Here is a 19,551-nt window from a genome sequence, read left to right as displayed (position 1 = left end):
CTCGCCGCCACCGGGGCTGAGCTGCCCGGCCTCTCCGCCGCCGCTTCCGGGAGGCGGCCGCCGCGCCCGTGACGGCGGCACGTGACGGCGGCACGTGACCGCCCGCGCTACGGCGGCCGAGAGGGCGGCGCATGGCGGCGGCGGCAGGGGACGGGTGGCGCCCGGCGGGCGGGCGGCGGCCGCGGCGGGGCCGGGCGGAGGCGGAGGGCGGCGCGGTGCTGCGGCGGCTGCGGGAGGCGCGGTGAGTGCCCGCCCCCCCCGCGTCCCTCCCCGCCCCGGGCCCCGCTGACGCTGCGCTCTCCCCGCAGGGACGATCTGCTGAGCTCCGGCTTCTGGGCGGCGAGCGCCGGTGCGTGCGGGGAGCCGGGGCGGGGCGGGGGGGGAGAGGACGGGCCCGCCCGCCGCCGCCGCCCCGCCGGGCCTGACGCTTCTCTCCCTGCCCGCAGGAGCCGTGCGGGCCCCGCTGGGCGGCAGCGCGGAGCCGCCCGCCCGCTGCGTCTGCTACGGCCTGGGGCGGTTCAGCGGCTGCCCGGCCGCCCGGCACCAGCTGGCCTTCCTGCTGCTGCTGCTGGAGGAGCTGGGGGTGAGGACGGGGGGACCGGGGCAGGGGACACCGGGGGTTCCCGGGGGTTCCCCCGGCCCGCGCCCACGGCCGCGCCTCTCCCCGCAGGTGCCGCCGGGGCGCTGCTCCCTCTTCGACCCGGCCTTCTCCGCCCAGGAGGCGGCGGCGCTGGGGCAGCTGGGGCTGCGGCTGCTCCCGGACAACGAGGTGAGCGGGCCCGCAGGGCTGGACCCCCATCCCCGGCGCTGCGGGGCTCCCGGGGCCAGCCCGCCCCGGGCTCCGCCGTAACGGGAGGCGTTGGTTTATGTGCAGGAGGGGAAGCACAGCGTTGAGGGATCGGCCACGCTGTTTTACATGGTGCACTGCGGGAAAGCCTTGTACAACAACCTTCTGTGGAGGAACTGGTCCGCAGGGGCACTGTCCAAAATGATCATCATCGGCAACAGCTTCAGAGGAATTGAGGAAAGGTGCGTGCAGCTCCCCCAGGGAAAGGTTCTGGTGCCTCCAGCAGCGTTTGCTGCTCCTTGCCTCCGTTTGCTGCTTCCTTGCTTCCTGTACTCCTTTTTTTTTTTTTTTCTGTATTGCTTCTGACAGCGATTTCCAGATTTTGCTCATTTTCCACTTGCTGTCCCATTTGCAGTCGTCAGCCATCTCCCACTTTTTCTATCCCACACGCCTGCTGAGAAAAATTGTCTAATGCTGGTTACCTTGTGTTATTCTAGATTGCTGTCAAGAGTATTGCAGAGAGATTATTCTTACATAGCAAAGGTATGAGTCACTAGTTTTTTAAACATTTTTTGTTTGCGCTGAAAAGCACCTTTTAATGAGAAAAGAAATTAATTGCAGTTGGAAACGAGGGTGGTTATTTTTAAAACCTTTTTTCCTGGCCACTACAATGTAAAAATGAATTGCTTTAGGATCGTTCTACGTTATCTGCAGAACACGCTGCACACAAGGCTGGGGTTAACCAAACACCATCCTCATCTTCACCGACTCTTAACTGAACTTTGCAGAACAGTTCTTCTGCATCATACGTAACCTTTTCCCCAAATGCTCCTTAGGTCTTGAAAGGGACAGAGGAAGTGGCACTCCCCGCTCACCCTCGGTACCTGGACACCTTTAACGACACCTCCGTCCACTGGTTTCCCTTGCAAAAACTGAAGGAACTCCCCCCTGAGGTCTGGGACTTTGTGGAGGAGCCAACGTACCAAGACTGTGACGACTTGGAGATCATCAGGAAGGAGGACAAAGCTGACCAGCGCAGTCCTGCTGCTGTGGAGTCCTGACCGCTCTGTGCAGCGGTGGGGGACCTTGGGGCTGTGTCTCTTCCCACGGCAGCTTCTGCGCAGCCGAGATGAAGCTCAAACACTGACAGGGTCATCGTGCTCCACCAAAAGTGGCAGCACCCGAACACTGAGCATGATGGGACATTTTTGTATCTTAATTATTTAATAAAAGGTAAAGCTGTGCTTTGACTTATACTCACTTAACTACAGTGAACAACTTTAACTAAAATCTGCCTTTTAAGCCATCCGTACTGCGTAATGATTGCTCTTTTGATCCCCTCCCCTTTCATGTACAATTCAAAGTCTTTGCATGCACTGCATGCATTTTTAAGCATCAGGAAGGGGCAATTATTTGGGAGGGGTTTGTAGTCAGAGGTATTGGTGTCTAGTTCCAAATGCAGGCTTAGAAAAGCTTTCTTATAGGCAGGGGCCTTCAGCTGCTCAGTGCTACTGAAATTGGCTCTTTATCTGTTCTTCTGTGAAGAATCCGGTCATCTCCCTCTAGGGGAAAAAAAAAGCCTTGGTTTCCCTCCCTCACCTCTGTGCCCTGAACTGCTGCGGTCCCGAGGCACACATTCTGTGAATTTGCTGGAAAAAAATCCCCCCTCTTCCAGCTCTGCATTGACAGGGCAGAGGGGGCACTCAGAGCAGCTGCCGGCCTGCAGGCAGGCACCAGGCTGAAGGAGCCACCAGCACACCTGGAGAGAGGTGGGACGCGTCCCGGCTGCGTGAGGGACACTGTCGGGACAGTAACTCACTGCCAGAGCAGTGCAGCAGGCAAGGAGAAGCTGTGACATCTCTGTTGCTGGAGACCTTCAGGACTCGGCTGGACCAGCCCTGGCTCATCTGCTGTGGGAGCAGAGAATCACCTCCTATGGTCCCTTCTAACCTGATGATAAACCTTTATCACAGGTGGCAATTACACAAGCATTGGAACTGCTTGTTCCTCCCTTAGCACTGCCTTCCACATGTAATTTCATCTCTTGACACTGCCTGAACAGGTCTTCTAAGAAAAAAATCCTGGCATACAGTTACAGTTTCACTCTATTTACAAATCTGTAGCTTCTTTATTCTAAGACGATTACACTAAAAATATTAGCAAGATGGTCTTCACAGTTCAAAGTGGAGGCCTCACTTAGCCATATCAATGAGACTCTGGAGAGAGGTTGGCACCCAAGTCTTTTCTCCTTGTACAAACACGACACCTCTGTCAATGTAAATGACAATCCGTCCAAATGTATACAGCTGTTTCCCTTCGTGCCGCTTTCCAATCACAGGCATGAAAACAATGTTGTGCTCCTCTGCTTTTGTCTGAATTAGGTCCTTAAAGTTCATTGGCACGGAGCTGGCAGCCATGCCGATGCCGCGCTGGGCCATGTTCTCAGCCTCCCGACGCTCCTGCATGGCTTCGTACTGAAAGTCTTTCCTCCTCTCGGTGTGAGTAAGGTAGGCGATGTTCTCTCGAGCACCTGGCTGCATGTACCCGCCTGTTTGGAGAGACAAAACGTGTGAAAACAAGGTCCCAGTCTGTTTCTGGTGGAAGGTCTATGGGTAAACTCCAGTCCAGGGTACATACAGTGAAGTCAATCAATAATGCTCTGAACCCTCCCCTACACATTCCAGTTCATTAAGTTTTTACTGCTATTGCTAATACAACACAGACTAGCTAGGTGAATTTGAGAATTACAGCAGAAGCAACAGGATTTGATACAATCCCAAACTGTATCTGAGCACGCACAGGAGGGGAGAATGCTGCACTGCTACTGGGCAAAGGGAAAATGTGAACAACAAAAAAAATACAGCTCAAAGCCAAAACTTGGCCTGTGGTCTCCACATGCCACTGCTGGGTTACAAACAGTGACTATTGCAAAATCAGGCTACGGATGGAGTAGTACCACATTGCAGGAAGCAGCATTGCATCAGGAGTGCTTTTGCTATCAGCCCAAGTTCACTCTGTGGCTGCATGGATACCATGCCAGAAATTTCTCAATAGGCTAATTCCTCTTTGTGCAACACTTGCCCGTACTTGTATCATTTTATCACAGAAATAAACATAACCCTTAAAATAGACCTCAAGGAATCCTCCATGTTTCTGATGCAGATTCTCCGTCACACTGTACAGCAAGCAGGCAAGAGGAACGCAAGAAAGGAGCTCTCAGTCTTGGAGGACAGGGCAAATCTCAGGTGCTGCTTCCCTTCTCTTTTATACAGGTCACAGGGAGAATCATGTAGAAGGAAAGGGCACTGCTCTAAAGCTAAGGAGAACCACCAGTATCTCACGGTAAATAAAAAAAACCCCAACAAATTATAGCTTTGGAAGTAAACATCTTTAAATTATGGTCTCTCAGTGACTGACATAAAATACACTATAATCAGGCAAGGCTGAAAGAGAATCAGTTGCTTAATGGCACTGGCAGCCAGTCACAAAAAAAAATGGGTTTCTGCTTCAGTGAAGCACAGACAATTATTAAGTAGCACCTTACAGGTGTTATTTATGGACACAGCAAGGTAAAACACACTTTGAATTTCACTGCTCATGGGAGCTGCTACAATGCTCATCAGCAGGGCCATGCCTAAATACAGACTCGCAAGAACCAAACGTTGATGTGCTGTCATCACAGTAAGCAGAGCCATCACCATAAGCCACCTACCAACACTGGAAGAGACAGCTCGGTTCATGATATCAAGAGCTTCATTAAATTTGTCTTTGATTGATGGATGTGCTAACACTTGGTCTGAGAACATGGACTTCCAACCCAAGTACCACTTTGTAATCTCTTCATAATTGGGGCTGTTACTAAGCCAAGAGCACAGCACCTGCAAAACAACATGACAGATCAAATGCAGTAGGACAGGTACATTTACAGAAGAGAGTCCTTATTATCACTTAACTTGCTCAGTAGAGCTTTCAGTAAAAAGGAAAAAAAAAGGACTGTGACAGTATTAGGAAACAGTCTGTTCTGATGCATATGGAGCTATGAGTGGAAATCACCCCATTTGGTAGTTAAACCATTTCAGCACTGGGGCAACAATTTCTAGGCAGGAGTCACTGAAACACTTCACAGTGAATCAAGCCTGTTTACTCAGCCTTGATAGTTTCTCACCTGCAGCCACTTTGGGAAGAAGTGTTTCTCCAGCAGCCCAACAAGACTGGAGACAGAAATCATCCCCTCCCAGTCAATCACCCAGTAGAAGGCATCCATGTGCTGCTGGTGAGGGTTTATGATGAGTTCGTTCAAACACATCCCTGGCAAAAGGGTGAGAAGAATTAGAAAAGAACTTGACTCACAGTTTTATCAGTGCCCTGACGTATTTCACTACCAACACACACGGATTTGAGCAGCACCTGTATTGCATATTATCCTAAGGGACATTCAGGCTCTTTGAACTGTTTGGCTGATCCTTGCCACCAAAACAGTGCGCTTCCATTTCCAGCAATTACAATTTGCTGCCAGAACTGAGAAACTTAAAACATTTGACTGGTTTTTTAGACTACAGAGCCTGTAGCCAGTTTGCATAGCTGAATGGTGAATTACAAAATCTCACGGTGAAAACATTAGCATAGACCAAAGAATACAGGAATAACAGAGAGACATTTTATAGCTTTGTACTATCTGACAGCTATCAGATACTCCTGTCAGCTGAAGAACAGAGAGAGCACTTCCCCGTATTTTCTGAAATGTCTGCCTCTGAAAAAAATGCACAGTACTAATAGCAAAAAACAAGATGCAAGCCTGGTCTAAACTTACTAATAATATTCCTTGAAGTACCACTGACAACCAGGTTAATACGTATCTTTTCTAGGTGTAAGGGGGAAGGTGGCAACCAGCAGATTCCAGAAATTCAGCACTATTTGGCTTGTCTCACCTAGTTTAGGCACAATGTTTTTGACCATGAAAGCCTCCCATGAGCCAGGTGTGAACACATCTTTCCAGGGCTGAAGGATAAGTTTGGCAGAGGAGTCACTGGGATGCCACTTCTGCAGTGCATTTGCCAGCTTGTTTCGGATGGGAGAATACAGCGGCTCTAATCGTGCCTGCATCAGGGGAAGCCAGGGATGGATCCATGAATGGATTGGGACTGTGTCTGTCAAAGGATTCCAGCTTTCGACCTTGAGGTAAAACAGAAAAGATTAAATTAAGTCCATCCATTAGCAGTAAGTCTTGCCAGATGCAAGAATAATGACAATGCAACCCCCTAACTCCTAAATGCATTGGTAGAGGCAGCAAACCACTATTTTAAAAGTTCTAGTTGACTGAAATACAAATACTGGTTCAGAGCATGGCTTCGTTCTAACGCAGCCCTCTTGTCTCACCTCTTTCTGTAGCTTGGGGAAGATGAGCTGATCCAGAATGTTATCCAGTATCCAGACAGGAACAACATTTACCCAGCTGTCCAAGAAATCCACCATTGATCCACAGTTCCTCGGTTGCCACTGCGCCACTATGTTTCTGACATATGGCATCCAGATTTCCCACATCAGTCTGGGGAAAAAAAAAAAAAAAAATCAAAGTTAAGCTTAAAGCTATAGCCCCAGGCCTAAATAAACCAAATGGTAACTGTTATTTAAAAGCTACTTCTTTTTATATAGCTGACAGCTGGATTTTAACAGATACATCAAGAGAATCATCCGGAAAGCACGCTTGTATCTGTTCTTTTCCATCCCTGAGGAAGCAGCACTTGAAGATGCTGCACAAAGTACAACCCATTTGCTCTTTACCTGTGAAAAGCATCTGTTGACAGGTCCTGCCCACTGTGTGATAACAGCTGATCATTTTCCAAAAGGCTCTTCCACTTGGCTATAATCTCTGTGCCGTATGTACAGTCCTGGAAATGATAAGGCATGAGCGGCCTTTATTCTTTTTCATTAATTTCAGCTGATATCAACAAAGAGCAGGCCAATGGTATGCTTGGCTACAGACAGCTTTCTCACCCACTCAAAAGGTAACCTAGGAGCTCGCAGCTGTGATTAGTAAAGCCCCACAAGAGCAAAATCCCACTTTATGGATTTAACATACCTGGGGGGTGGGGGGGAAGAGGATAGTCTGAACTTTTTCAGGTGTACAGAGATAATTCAGACTCTTACCTATCACAGCTGAAATAGCATTAAGAATAGACAGCACATAACTGGCTACTTGAAAGACAGACCTCTCCTGCTTTTATTAAAAAACAAGGACTACAGACTTAACTTTCATCTATTTTTTCTTCCCAACACCCATGAAAGGGATTGATTTTAACCACCAAGCTCCTGAACTGTTAGCCACTTTACAGAACAGTAGCCTTCAATCATAGCAAATGTCTGGGAGTGGGTGCAGAGTGGGTCCATCTTTTTGCACGTTTATTTCACTCTGCCATGAACACTGGGAGTTTTCTCGGGAACCTTCCTCTCCCCTGCCAGGCAAGAGGAAGGCACTTTTTTTTCCTCTTTCTCTCCAGACTGATAGAAATTTGGGACAAGGAGTCAGGGGCAGTCAAGATAATAAAGACTAAACCATCAAGAAAGAAATGCAGATAAATTAAACTAATACACACCTTGAGGGGATCCCAGTTCTTGAAGTAATCTTTCATGAGAGGATAGACTATTGCTACTGCCAGGTCTACCCTATCAGACATTCTGTACTCTTCATAGTACTTGTCTTGAAGCGTCTCAAAAATCTTTGCACACTCATCCAAGGTTAAGGGATTTTCACAACTGGGCTGCATCCGTCTCTCGCACTCTTCCACCATCTCCAGCACTTTGCTGAGATTGTTAATTGCTGTCTCCTCGTGCGAGAGAACTTCAGACATCTTCTGTATCTCATGGGTCAGGTTGACAACCATATCTCTCTCGTACTGCAGCTGCCGGTCGCTCTGGATGATTTCCTGCTCTGTGATGTCAATGAGAAGTTGCAAGTTGTGCTCCAGCTCAGGCAAGGCAAACCCCTGGGGCTTGGAGTCTTTGCCCAGTGGCTGCTGAGGACTGTCATCTGGGATATTGTGCTTGTGGCTAATTTGACTGTAGCTGTAATAAACCTTTTGTTCCCGGCCCGTCATGTCTATAACCTTCCAACAAAGAAGAACAAACATGTCTCAAAAATAATCGTATCTTGTGTTTAAAAAACGAGGAAATCCCTTACTCCAAATTGAAAACTGGAGATTTCCAAGTACCTTAATTACTCCAGCAGGCTACTAATACACACTGGTATTCTGAATGAGGCAACTGTGGATTACCTCCAAAAAGGCAGACTCCAGACATGAAGAGTTAGAATGAACATGAAACAATTTGGAATCAGAACTGGAAGAGTCTCCTCTTCTGATCTCAGTTTTACCATTGCTCTGAGTTCTACAATTCTACAAGCAGTGATGATACTATTCATGACTGCATGGAAGTCTTAGGTACTTTTATACTTTTTTAAAAAACACATCACTTTTAGATCAATAATTTTACTATGTGCATACCACATAAATCCCTCATTGTCCCTTTTAGGTAGAAGATGGTTCAAACTATGTGTTTAGTCACACAGTCCCAATAGGAAAACTGTGGTTCCAGAAGTGGATGAGCATTTTATCCATGCCAAATGCAAAACAACTAAACTTAACTTGCAATTTAAAAAAAATAAAAACCCCAACACATTTAAGCTAATTTGCATTTTTCTGAGGCCAAAGAACTTGCCTGAAAACAAATCAATGTCCTAGTTGACACAGTGGTCTATTACATGATTCACTGATGAGTCCAAGGCCTTGATTTTCGTGAGGCTGCAGACAGCCAGTTCCTAGAACTGGCTTCTATGAAGGTTACTGATGGCTAAAAAGCACTCACAATACCAACGCAGACAAACTGTTTCCCAGAGATGCCACCTCTTGGGTTATCAACCTTACCTTGACTTGAGACAGCTCCTTCTGAGGGGTTGAAAGCTGCTTGTTGATCCTACCCTTGGCTTTCAGTTCTTCTACTGTCTTATAGCTGTATTTGGGCTTTTTCTTGCCTCCATTAGGATCCTTCCGCCACTGACTCAGCTCTTTTTGAAATTCCTAAACAAAACCAAAGAAGAGTTGTGGTTGCTGCTCTTTATTGCACCCCAAATTTGCCTCTATTTTCTACAGGAAAATAACCATCAGATCAATGAAGAATGCTGTACAGCAAAATAATTGGGAAAGCGGTAAAGCTCAGTGACCAACCAGCTCAGATGCTGTGGTCCAGTTCACCACCCTATTTACAATGCTAGCAGTACATTTCTGATTTTTTTTTAAATTTGAAAAGACAAAGACTATTTACTCAAGAGGACTCTTTGAAGGTGGGGTTCTAGCAAGTCTACTAGAATAAAGTGAGCCAGAAACAACAAGGAACATTACAGTGACAAAAAAAATATGTCTAAATTAAATTAATGTGCTATGTCTTTAGCTTCTTATCTAAAATGAGCCCAAACAGTTTTCTCTGACACAGAATCTGATACCAGAACTGTATTTTGTACATACAACAGGGAAACAGATAAACCAAAAATCATACAGATACCTCCTCAGCTTCTTCTTCTGAGTCCACAACAGGGAAGTCTTGCAAAGACTGGCTGGTTCTTTCAGAACCGTATGCCCCCACAGCTCCTTTGCCTTTTCTTTGTTTGGCCTCAATTGGATTGATAATACCTAAAAGGACAGTAGTTAGATCAGAACGAGCAGTTTGTTTACTGAGAGAGAACAGCCAGTGTTTTCTTACAGTACCCCAAGTTATCAAATCAGCACAAACGTCCAGCCTGGTATTCTGCCTCTATCACTATGGTATCTTCTACCACTTCACTAATTTCTTAGTGGCTATAAAATCATTTAATTCCAGCACACATCAAAAAAACCCAAAACAGAGTATTATTCACATCTGCATTTCACTGCTTTTTGATTCTATCACATACAATAACATCTCCTTTTCTGTGAGCTGACTATGTTTGGAATTTATCTCCCTTTTTTCTTTCTCTTTTTCTCTTGCAAAATAACAAGAGCATAAAATTGGCCTATGGTAATTTAAACACAATCGAATCTTATCATGAGGACCCAGATCACTTGCAAGAGACGCAAGAAAACAAGAATGAAGTTGTAAGCCACCTGAAGGTGGCAGTTCTTTAAAGAATCCAATCTCTTCTCTAAATTACTAGTTAACAATAAACAACCAAACACACAATCACAGTACCTTGAGCATTCTTCCCGAGACCTCTTCCAGGGACGTAACCCATCTTCTGGAGAAGCTTCTGCCCAATTCCCTTAGTGTGTCTCTCCCAGCTGCCAAAATCCACGAAAGATTTTGTCCCCCCTACAAAGCCTTTCTGACTAGGCTTAAAATTACCACCCTGTTAAAAGAAACAAACAAACAAAAACCCCCACACCACCTTAATGCACCATAATAACCAAGCTCTGTATAGTTTTACTCAAAAGGAAGGTTCTTCCCAGAAACAATTCTGTTGTCACTACACTGCACAGCTCACTATGTCGTGACTTATGCGTCCATGGATGCTCCCTGCCATCTAAGGATTTTCCTGAAATTCCTTAGATGGAAAAGGAAAGTCCTGACAAGCTTAGACTGACAAGCTGCCAGTTATTAGGCTCTACCACTGACTTTAACTGAAGCTGACTCCTGATTCTTTCTGTGTTTGGTAACTGAAAATAAGAGTTTGATTTTTAATCTATAACATGCCTAGATTTGTCATACTGTTCTGTGAGATTAAAAAAAAAAGTCTTTGAAAGGCAGTAAGCCATGGACATTCTTTCATTTTAACCTCAACTGACCAAAGGGAATATTAAAGCAAATAAAAGAGCCTAAAAGGACTGATGTTCCCAAGGACACAAAACAGTACATCAAAATAGCTACAAAAGACAGAGGAAACACCTCCCTCAACTGCATGCTGTCACATGCAGTTCTCTGGTTTTAATTATTTCTCCCTTTCTTTAGTGCTCTATTATTGTTTCAGTGCCTCTGACTACAGCCTAAGTTTCATAAATACAGTACACAGAATTGAAAACTTCCTGGATAACTCACTGTTTTTAACTTCTTTGGCACAAACTCTTTAGGGATTTCTTCCTGTTTAACAGGCTTTTCATCTTCATCAGAGTCATCTTCCGACATATCCTCAGCCGCTGACTTTTTCAGCCCGGCGCTGATGAAGTTCACAGGGGCCGAATAATCCCTGGAGCTACACCAAAACGAAACCTGTGAGTGAATTCTGTTCCAGTGGACCAGTGTACATTCCTACAGAAGCCTGGCGAGTACTATGCTTTAGATCCCCCTTAAAATGAAATATTAGAAAATGACGAGCAGTTCAATGCTGGTTTTGCCAGGAAATAACCTTTCCCTCTGGGCAGAAGGGACACGCTTGCAACAGGCAAAGTCCCCACAGGCAGCTCCGTGCACCTCACGGCCGCCCTGAGGGCAGCCCCTGTCCCGGCCCGGGCTGTTCAGGAGGACGTTTACAGCCTGAAAACCACCACGAAGCGGGGCGGCCACCGGAGCCCTGCCCAGGCGGCTCTGCAGACCCACCAAGCGGGGCGCAACCGGGGGCCGCCAGACGCGCAGCCCTGGGCGAGAGGGGACGGCTCGGCCCGGGGTGCCCCTTTCCCCGCCCCGTACCGCTTGCCGCCGAAGCTGGGCCGCTCCTCGTCCGAGTCGCGCTCGGCCCACACGCCGTAGGTGGCCTCCTCCTTGCTCTGCCGGTGGCGCTGCCGGTGGGGGTTGAACTCGTTCTGCAGGTCCCAGTCCGACACCTCGAAGTTCTCCATCTCCACCCCATCCTCCCCGTCCGTGCCGTACAGGTGCGACATCGACATGGCGCCTGCGGACAGCCCGCGGCCCACGCACGGACACCCCGCTACCCCCGGCCCGGCTCCACTCCTCCCGCCGCTCCCCACTGCGCCGCCGCCACCCGGAAGTGAACCAACTCCTTCCGGTGACGCGCCCCGAGCACCGCCTGCGCCACGCCCACAGCCATAGAGGCGGGCGGAGCGGCCCGGGCGGAGCGGCCCCGGCGGGGCCTCACGGGCAGCGCCTCCTCGGTGGTTTGGCGGCCTGGCCCCAGGCCGGACCCCCCCGGGAGCAGAGAGGGAGGGCAGAGCCTGCGCTATTAAAACAATACTTTAATGGTGCGCAACAAAGGAAGGAGGCGGGGGGGTGGGCTCATATATTAACTCTGCAATAGCCTCTGTAAGTCACAGTGAAGGGCTGGGGGGGGGTGTGGGGGGAATCACTCGCACGACAAAGGCTTTACAAGGTCAGAACACCAATTTCTGACCCGTGAATTAGAGAACAGCGTTACAAGACATTTAAACGCGATTGAACGAGTCCTCCAGCCTCGGCATACAAAATCTCTTCCCAATGCACGCCGACGCCCCCGTCGAGTATGAATTTTCACAGATGCTTTCACCACGGAGCGTTCGGAAAAGGCAGACGATGGGTATCCGACGTGTAAAATGTTTGGCCTTTGCAAATAAATGCAAATACATTCCTCGTACAGCAGTCATTTTGGCAATAGTATTAGCAAGCAATATGCTTGGATAACCGATTTCCACTGGTGCCATTGCAAACTCTTCTTTGTTGGACAACAAAAGGCCATTTGCAGCATTCTGGAAGAGAGAAACACATGGACTCAGGAGCAGGATCTGGACACGGCAGCACAGCAGGTGCTCGACTAATGGTCTTAAAGCAGCTGCGATACAAAAAATGGTTAGAAAGAAACCAAGGCCCAGCTCCAGGACTGGAGGCACACAACTGTTCTCACTCAATGCTTCTGATTTTTTTTTTTTTTAAGCACAATATACTGCTTTTACATAGAAACTTGTTTTTAAAGGGTCGTTTTTGGTAAGAAAAATGATGTTCTATGTTTTAGCGTAGAGGCTAGCTGAAAAGAGTAATGGAAAAACATCCAACATCTACAGTTGTATCTGGAGCAGAAACCCAGGGTAGCAGCTTTGTTTTTCCAAACTGACAGCAGGTGGGACTGCTTTATCTTCCCTTCCACGGGTCCACGGCACATCCTAGAAGACAGCCAGGGAGCAGCTCATCTCATCTACACATTTCCACATCCTGTTTCAATGCTCCCCACGGGGTCAGTCAGTAATAACTCTCCCAAGTGGCTGATTTCAGTTTTGCTGAAGTAAGCCTGTTTCCAGAGGTCAGAAAAAAAATTTCTGACAAATCGTCTCACATAACAGTATTGTCCTGAAAGCCTAAAGCAACTGTGAAGGGGATCATTCACATAACGAGCGTGCCGGGAGCAGCCTGGCTAATCCACAGGCACAAGAAATTACACAAGCAAAATGCTAACTCTGGAGCAATGCAGGCAGATTTTCCTGAGTCCCAAAACAAAGTAGAAGCTCTTACCTGGAAATCATTAATTTTCTTAGTGAGAAGATGATGTGTTCTGAGTCACCTAGAATAACCCAGAAACAGAAGGGTCAGCTTTAAGCCAACATCTGCAACTCAAAACACTCCCACTGTGTCCCCGGAAGCAAGAAAAGGAAATGTTTAGGACACAGAAAGCAGCACAAGGGCAGAGAACCAGCAGCCAGGAGACGCTGCCACGAGACTGCAGCTTCTCGCTTCGCTACTGTTCACGCAACACGAACCACCCTGGGCGGTCATCGGGGAATCGCCAGCAACACCTCTCGCAGTGAAAGCCACTACACGCTCGCTTCACCAGCAGTCCTGCTTCCTCAGTCCGGGACTGGGCTCTGCATCTTCTCGCCCAACACTGGTGATGCAGCTCAATCCCCCTGCTTTCTTTAGGAAGCCACATGTTGAGCAGGTGAAACCTGGCACCTTGGATCGAAACATCAACACCAATCTACCGCATCTCCATACTGTGCAGGTAGCGCTTTCCAGAGAGTCAAGAAGTCTTTTTTTTAAGCATGTATGTGCAATAGCTGTTGGATTGCTCTTGATTACAAAAGATGATTATTGTTTTCAAACACTGCTCTTCAGGGAGGGAGCCCCATGGTGTATTTTTGACACCTGAACACAATCACCCAAGTACAAGAACTAAAAGACCTATCTGTAACCTGCAAATCAGACAAACCACCCTTCCCTAAGGCAGGCAAGGCCCACGGCAACGAAAACGTTTTAATAAGAGTTTTGGAACAGAGAACAAGGTGGGAAGTGTCTTAAAGTCAGGGAGTGAAGAGCACAAGTTTCTGATGAGTGAACATGGAACTCCACAGCACAAAACCATACACACGAGCAGACCGGGAAGGAGGTGACAGAGATGAACGAGCAGGGTCTGAGGAGGGCAGAATACACAGAGCATCAACAACAAAAGTGTAGAGGGTGGGAGCAGTGCGCAGCAGGAAGGACAGGCACATCATCCCCATGGGTGGAGGCAAGAGAGCAGGGACATTTCCCGCAGCTGGCTGCCCAGCCTGCAAATGTCCATAAGAGGGAGCAAGGGACCAGGCACCCAGGATTAATCAAACAGGCAAAGCCCTCAGAAGGGACATCAGGCTCTTACCTGCAGATGACCTTTCAAATTGGCTGGCGTTTTATAATCCCCCTTTAAAACCTATGGAAAAGAGAAAATTGGAGTGACCCTTCTGGGGCAGTGGCTCTATCGACATTGGCAAGTTTGCCTCATTAACTGCATCCTATGTCCCAGTATACTTGAACCAGCAGAAATACCCTGATGGGCATTTGCTTTACATCAAGGTGCTATATTGGGGCAATAGTGGGAAGTTCCTCCTTCGTGACTGTAAGGAAAGACAGGGAACAGCATCCTGCTGGGGCAGAGAACTGACACAAGCAATTCTCTGGTTCCCCCCCTTAGCCTGGGAAGGGAGAGTATTTTGGTCTTTACCATCGTGCCAGTTCTCCCAATTCATCCCAAGAAGTACAGAAAGGTCTAGGTCAGAGACCCAGAGTCCCTAATCCTGCCCAGGGCAGATGCACCCAAAACCACACAAATCACTTGTGTCCTAGAACAGCTCTCAGCAAGCAAAGAGATCAAGGAGGAGCTGTAAGAGACCAGAGCACTCGGAGCACAGACCAGCTCCAGGGAAGCTCTTCCAGCCTGCCAGGTCAGTGCTGCTACTTGTCTGCCTGCCCACGATCTGCACATAGTACCACAGGGACCAGTCCCACCCGCAGGAGTTCTCCTGCTCCCAGCAGTGTGCCCCTCGTCCAAGGGCACCGTCATGGGGAGCATGTGCAAAGCTGGGGGGGATTGCAGAGTCCAGCCTCAGGTTGGGGAAGAATTGGTCCACCCCAAAGCATGAGAAACTCCCTCTGCGTACTAACTGCTCTGTGGCTCTGCAGCTTCTTCCTTCCAGTTCTGCTCCAGGGACATGAGTCAATATTCTAAAAAAAATCTTCTGGTTTTGCCCAAATGCATTACGAGCCTCCACTTGCATTCCCTGTGGGACTGCGGGAGTGGCCGGTGAGCTACACAGAGACACAGCACAGTCTGCGCGTCCTCCTGAGGCCAGCCCAGCGTGTCTAGAGCCTACAGCTGTGCACCTAGATAACATCAGCACACACCACTAACTCCCACGCCTGGGTTCAAGAGCCAGGCTGGGTCAGGGAGGGACAGGTCAGTATCTGCCACAACAGAAGAAACAAACACCACCACAAAATCATAGGCAACATCATCAGTTTGAGCCATGCCAGACTCAATCTACCACACGCATCTGTTTTGAAATCATCTCAGTGTAACTGTGTGTCTGTCACTCCCAGTCTCCCAAAAGGAAGAGAGCGTTTGTTTCCCCCCTGCTCTTTTCTGATTCGGTTCAGCAGCCTCTTCTGCTCCAGAGGGTTCTGTGGGTGCAGAAACCCATAGCCGCACGTCAGCACTCCCTCCCTGTGACCGCCCGGCAGCACCCCAGGCAGACGGCAGTGACACTCACTCTGTGCGTGTTGTTGACAACTAAAGGGTCGGGGTGGCCGTAGTTGGGTGGGTTGGCGTAGGGGTCGTAGCCGAGCCTGGCGAGCATCGGTGCGATGTGGGCCATATCCTGCAGCACATCCCCCGGGATGTGCCCGATCCACTTAGATAATGCCTCCATGTTCACCGGTTTGATAACCTGGTCTGTTGATCTTTCTATCCTGGGGAAAAATAATAAAGAAAAAAACCAAACCAAGACACTAGAGTTGGATTTCATCCACATACTGGGCTCAGACAGAAGAGCCTTCAGCTAGGTTCACTGCCACTTCAGTATTTTGCTTCCAATGCCCAAGACACGTGTGCAGCACAAACGTTCATCGCCTGCCGGGTCTGCCTGGGGCAGAGCCGGCGTGAGGCACAGTGGGGCAGCCCCGGGGCAGCCGCTTCCCACTCACAGCCCGCCTCTGGGGGCGCAGATCCTGGCAGGGGCTTCCACAGTCCCAGAGGTAGGATCCCACTGTACGTCAGGATCCATCCTCCACCGGTGTCCAGGTATTACCAGGACACCTCTGCTTATTACAGGAAAATCATGAAAGATGTGAGGTCTGTAGCACAGATACACCACGCGACCCCACTGAAAATCTAAAAACTTAGCTGTTTAGGCAACCTTGGCAAAATTTACTCTGAGCAAATAGTGCTGAAAGCCCTGGAGAAATCATCGCTTCAGCTATGAAAGGTGCCTGCATCTCTCCATCTTAACACCACAGCTGCCGCCTTAGTCTGCCTGGGGTAAGGGCGCTGGGACATGCTGCTGACCAGCCATGCTCCCTGCCCTCCAAACCTCGGTGGGACACCGGCCCGGGGTGAGCAGCTGCCTGCTTGACTCCAGCCAAAGAAAACCACACCCCACGCGTCACAGGCAACGCGGCGTCCTAAGAGGGATGAACAAGCACAGAGGCTGCGGATCCTGAGCCTCGTGAGAACGTCCCAGTTACCAACTGCTAAGGCACAGGCAATGCCACACAGCCCCATATGGAAGCGTGTCTCATGGCAGAGGGAAGCGGAGCCCAGCCACACACCCACGTCCATCCCCAAGAAATGGAGCAGCTGCGTGTCCACAGCTGCCCTCACCACTTGGGCGTGAGCAATTTATACAAAGACTGCTTGTGTGGTTCCCTTACACCACTGATTAAATTTTGCTAAGTTAGACTTAAGCCTCCATTTAGGAAATAAAGAGCATTAAAAGAGGAGAAGAAGGTGGGAGAAGGCAAGGACCCCCCCTGACACCCAGAGATGGACAGTCAGCAAGGACGGAGTGCTGGGGTGTGTCTCCATGGAGCACGGTATTTCTTTTATTCTGCAATACCAGCAACAAACCTGGCAAGAATTGCTGCTCACCGCTGAAAGCCATTCATTAGCTAATCACAGTAAGGAGGTATTTGAGGACAGGTAGAGAAAAGAGACATTAAAGAGCTCACGTTTCAGAGCAAGCAGTTCTTTTCAAATTAGAGACCAAAATCCTTTCTGCACTGTCAAGACAGATGAATAAAGCAGTCACCTGCTCCTAAAATCCTCGCCTAACAAGCTGCTCTGTTGGTTACAACAGATTGCTAGTATTCAAGCCGTCTTCTACTCAGAAACACAAAACCTATTGGTGCAGAACTGGACGTGCTGCCACTCCTGCCCCTGAAAAGTGTGCATAAACACAAGCAACGCGTCTTTGCCCTCAGTTTTAGCCTTGACCTGCTTCGTGTAACGAAAACACTCCTCGAAAAGCCAAGGCAGGAACCGAGACACTCACTTGGAAAGCGATACCCCGCCGGGCTTCCCTATCAGGTCCTCGTGGTGCAGCACCGTGTCACTCCAGGAGATGTCCAGGAACTTCATGATGGCATGCATGGACTGCTCGGGGTGCAGCACCAGCTGCTCGTAGTAGACAGGCAGGCACCGGGACCGCCCGATCTCCAAGCACTGGGAGTACATCACCTCGATGGCTTTGTTCCACTTGGTTAGGCAGTCTCGGTAGCTGTTCAGGTCAAAGCCCGCGATCGTCACTTTCCGCGTGATCATGGAGTGGACCGAAGCCCGGCCGTCTCGAACCATCAGGAGAAATTTGGAATTGGGGAACAGCCTGGACAGGTAGACAGAGGACTTCAGTGTGAAGGGGTCCTTGTTACACAAATACCTGGCTGGCTCACCATGCTTGGCGATCACTTCCAGTATAAAGGCCTGCATAGCGGCATCCAAAACTTGGTCCGTCACCCCCGCTTCATCCAAGCGCATCTTCTCTCGCCCTGATTTGGACCAGGCCTGCCGCATCGCCAGCACGCGGGGGATGATGCGGGTCTCCTCTCCGCAGCGCACCTCAGGGTGGGCATCGAGCATGGCCCTCATCAGCGTCGTGCCGCTCCGTGGGACCCCGCCAATGAATATCAGGGGCATCTCCTTGCTGTAACGGTACTCGACGTGGTTGGAGTCCATCATGACCAGTTCCTCGTTCTCGGGTCTCATCAGCCTGTGTCTCCTCTCGCTCAGGACCTGCTGGCACTCCAGGACCTGCTGGCCAAGGTGCAGAGTCACCATCAGGGCGACCACCGAGCCCACCACCAGCAACACCCTCCTCATGGTGACCCGCATCCTGTTCTCCTCCGCACAGGCTGGTGACCACGCTTCAGCTTTCAGCTAGCAAGTGTTCAACCCAACGGGCATCTGCAAGAGAAACACAGCACGGTCAGAGGAGCAGGAGCTGCAATCCAGCCCGGCAGTACCTCAGCATCCAGCCTGGCTCCTTCAGGACGCTGACACCATCCCAGTCTTTCATCATCTCTTTCACTTATCAGCAACTTCCAGGCTAGGTGCCTTCTACCCAGGAGGTAATTAAAGTTTGCCTCAGAGCACACCCAAAGAGATTATTTCTGGACTGTTTGTGTACCCAGAATCACAGGTTTACAGCTGAAGCAAAGCTCCAGTAACATTTCAGAGGAGGGGCCATGCGTACCCAGTCAGTCCTTAAAAAAATCTTCACAGAGAGTCTGCTCCATCCCAGATGAAGCCCAAACCTTCCCTGCAGTTCTCCTTCCTTCCAAAACTGAGCTCAGCACACCACCGTCTTCTCACTTCTCTCAGCCACCTGTCTCCTTCCTACATTTTCTTTAGTTTCAACGTGCTGTCACAGGGGAGGGGGGAAAGCTGAAGTAAGAGAAAAACAAAAGCATCTCATGGAAATTTTAAGGGTCTGAGTCAGGAGAAGCAGTCACCCATTAGAATGAAACACCATGAGAAATTAAACCATCTGAAGGCTAACAGCAACATGCAGAGTCAGTATTAAATGCCCTTCCTCCAGAGACTGACCTTACATAAAAATCCTTGAAGACTTCATCTGGCATTAAGGCTTTTTGGGTTTTCTGCGTCTCGGTAGGATATCCAGCATGAAGCCTGCAGTTTCTGCAGGTCCCCTGTTCTGCTGCCTACCCGGAAGGGACTCCTGTAAACGCTGGCACTGCTTCCCACACCCTCCCCTCTTCTGCTCCATTTGTGAGCACAGGTTTTGCAATCCTCCCCCAGGCTCACCCAGGGATTTCAAGTTCTTTGTGATTATGTGGCTGGGGCAGGAGCTGAATGGAGTGGAAGGAACGGGACGTCCATGCATTTTGTTTTGCTGACAATCCAAAGAACTGCTTCAGAAAAACGTTTTCTCCTCTCGACTCTCTCCATGAAAGAGCACATTTAGCAGCGGCCCGTGCAAAGCCCCTTTGAGCCAGGCAGTCTCCCTGCCCCTGCCCTACCTGCCAGCACACGCCGCCCCAGAACCGGCCGGGCGCTGGAGGACTTGTTCCGTTTCCCTTCCAACCCCTGACATGCTGCTCCACCTACCCGGACTGGT

At 49.3% G+C, this 19,551-nt stretch overlaps 3 protein-coding genes across 3 annotated transcripts; 1 reads left to right on the top strand and 2 right to left on the bottom strand.

The window, feature by feature from the left end:
* The first annotated feature begins 131 nt into the window (after window positions 1-131).
* On the top strand, window positions 132-2,031 carry SRRD (SRR1 domain containing). Its single transcript, XM_075718959.1, has 7 exons — window positions 132-241; window positions 309-349; window positions 447-583; window positions 671-769; window positions 875-1,029; window positions 1,285-1,330; window positions 1,624-2,031. Exons 1-7 carry the CDS (start codon window positions 132-134, stop codon window positions 1,846-1,848), a joined length of 813 nt encoding a protein of 270 aa, XP_075575074.1. The 3' UTR covers window positions 1,849-2,031.
* Window positions 2,032-2,086: 55 nt separating this feature from the next.
* Window positions 2,087-11,631, bottom strand: TFIP11 (tuftelin interacting protein 11). Its single transcript, XM_075718469.1, has 12 exons — window positions 11,435-11,631; window positions 10,847-11,000; window positions 10,004-10,160; window positions 9,341-9,468; window positions 8,707-8,859; window positions 7,381-7,890; window positions 6,569-6,675; window positions 6,164-6,332; window positions 5,716-5,959; window positions 4,953-5,095; window positions 4,500-4,665; window positions 2,087-3,335 (listed from the first exon to the last, which is right to left on the bottom strand). The coding sequence occupies exons 1-12, from the start codon at window positions 11,629-11,631 to the stop codon at window positions 2,980-2,982; spliced, it is 2,484 nt and encodes an 827-aa protein (XP_075574584.1). The 3' UTR covers window positions 2,087-2,979.
* Window positions 11,632-12,390: 759 nt separating this feature from the next.
* TPST2 (tyrosylprotein sulfotransferase 2) lies at window positions 12,391-18,305 on the bottom strand. The gene is made up of 5 exons (XM_009484993.2): window positions 17,470-18,305; window positions 15,691-15,889; window positions 14,304-14,354; window positions 13,181-13,229; window positions 12,391-12,423 (listed from the first exon to the last, which is right to left on the bottom strand). The coding sequence occupies exons 1-4, from the start codon at window positions 18,303-18,305 to the stop codon at window positions 13,200-13,202; spliced, it is 1,116 nt and encodes a 371-aa protein (XP_009483268.1). The 3' UTR covers window positions 12,391-12,423; window positions 13,181-13,199.
* Between the last annotated feature and the right edge of the window lie 1,246 nt (window positions 18,306-19,551).

This window comes from Pelecanus crispus, chromosome 11, assembly GCF_030463565.1.
Source record: "Pelecanus crispus isolate bPelCri1 chromosome 11, bPelCri1.pri, whole genome shotgun sequence".
In the NCBI taxonomy this organism is placed as follows: domain Eukaryota; kingdom Metazoa; phylum Chordata; class Aves; order Pelecaniformes; family Pelecanidae; genus Pelecanus; species Pelecanus crispus.
This window is presented reverse-complemented; position numbering and strand designations above follow the sequence as displayed.

Excerpts from the sequence above, each read along its gene's own strand:
- SRRD (XM_075718959.1), top strand. The coding sequence starts at position 132 with ATGGCGGCGGCGGCAGGGGACGGGTGGCGCCCGGCGGGCGGGCGGCGG. Across the intron at positions 584-670 it reads TGCTGCTGGAGGAGCTGGGG|GTGCCGCCGGGGCGCTGCTC; the intron begins GTGAGGACGGGG and ends CTCTCCCCGCAG. Across the intron at positions 770-874 it reads GGCTGCTCCCGGACAACGAG|GAGGGGAAGCACAGCGTTGA; the intron begins GTGAGCGGGCCC and ends GTTTATGTGCAG.
- TFIP11 (XM_075718469.1), bottom strand. The coding sequence starts at position 11,631 with ATGTCGATGTCGCACCTGTACGGCACGGACGGGGAGGATGGGGTGGAG. Across the intron at positions 9,469-10,003 it reads TCTCGGGAAGAATGCTCAAG|GTATTATCAATCCAATTGAG; the intron begins GTACTGTGATTG and ends CTGTCCTTTTAG. Across the intron at positions 6,676-7,380 it reads AGAACTGGGATCCCCTCAAG|GACTGTACATACGGCACAGA; the intron begins GTGTGTATTAGT and ends TATCATTTCCAG.
- TPST2 (XM_009484993.2), bottom strand. The coding sequence starts at position 18,305 with ATGCGGGTCACCATGAGGAGGGTGTTGCTGGTGGTGGGCTCGGTGGTC. Across the intron at positions 14,355-15,690 it reads TTGTCAACAACACGCACAGA|GTTTTAAAGGGGGATTATAA; the intron begins GTGAGTGTCACT and ends TCTTTTCCATAG. Across the intron at positions 13,230-14,303 it reads ATTTGAAAGGTCATCTGCAG|GTGACTCAGAACACATCATC; the intron begins GTAAGAGCCTGA and ends GGGTTATTCTAG.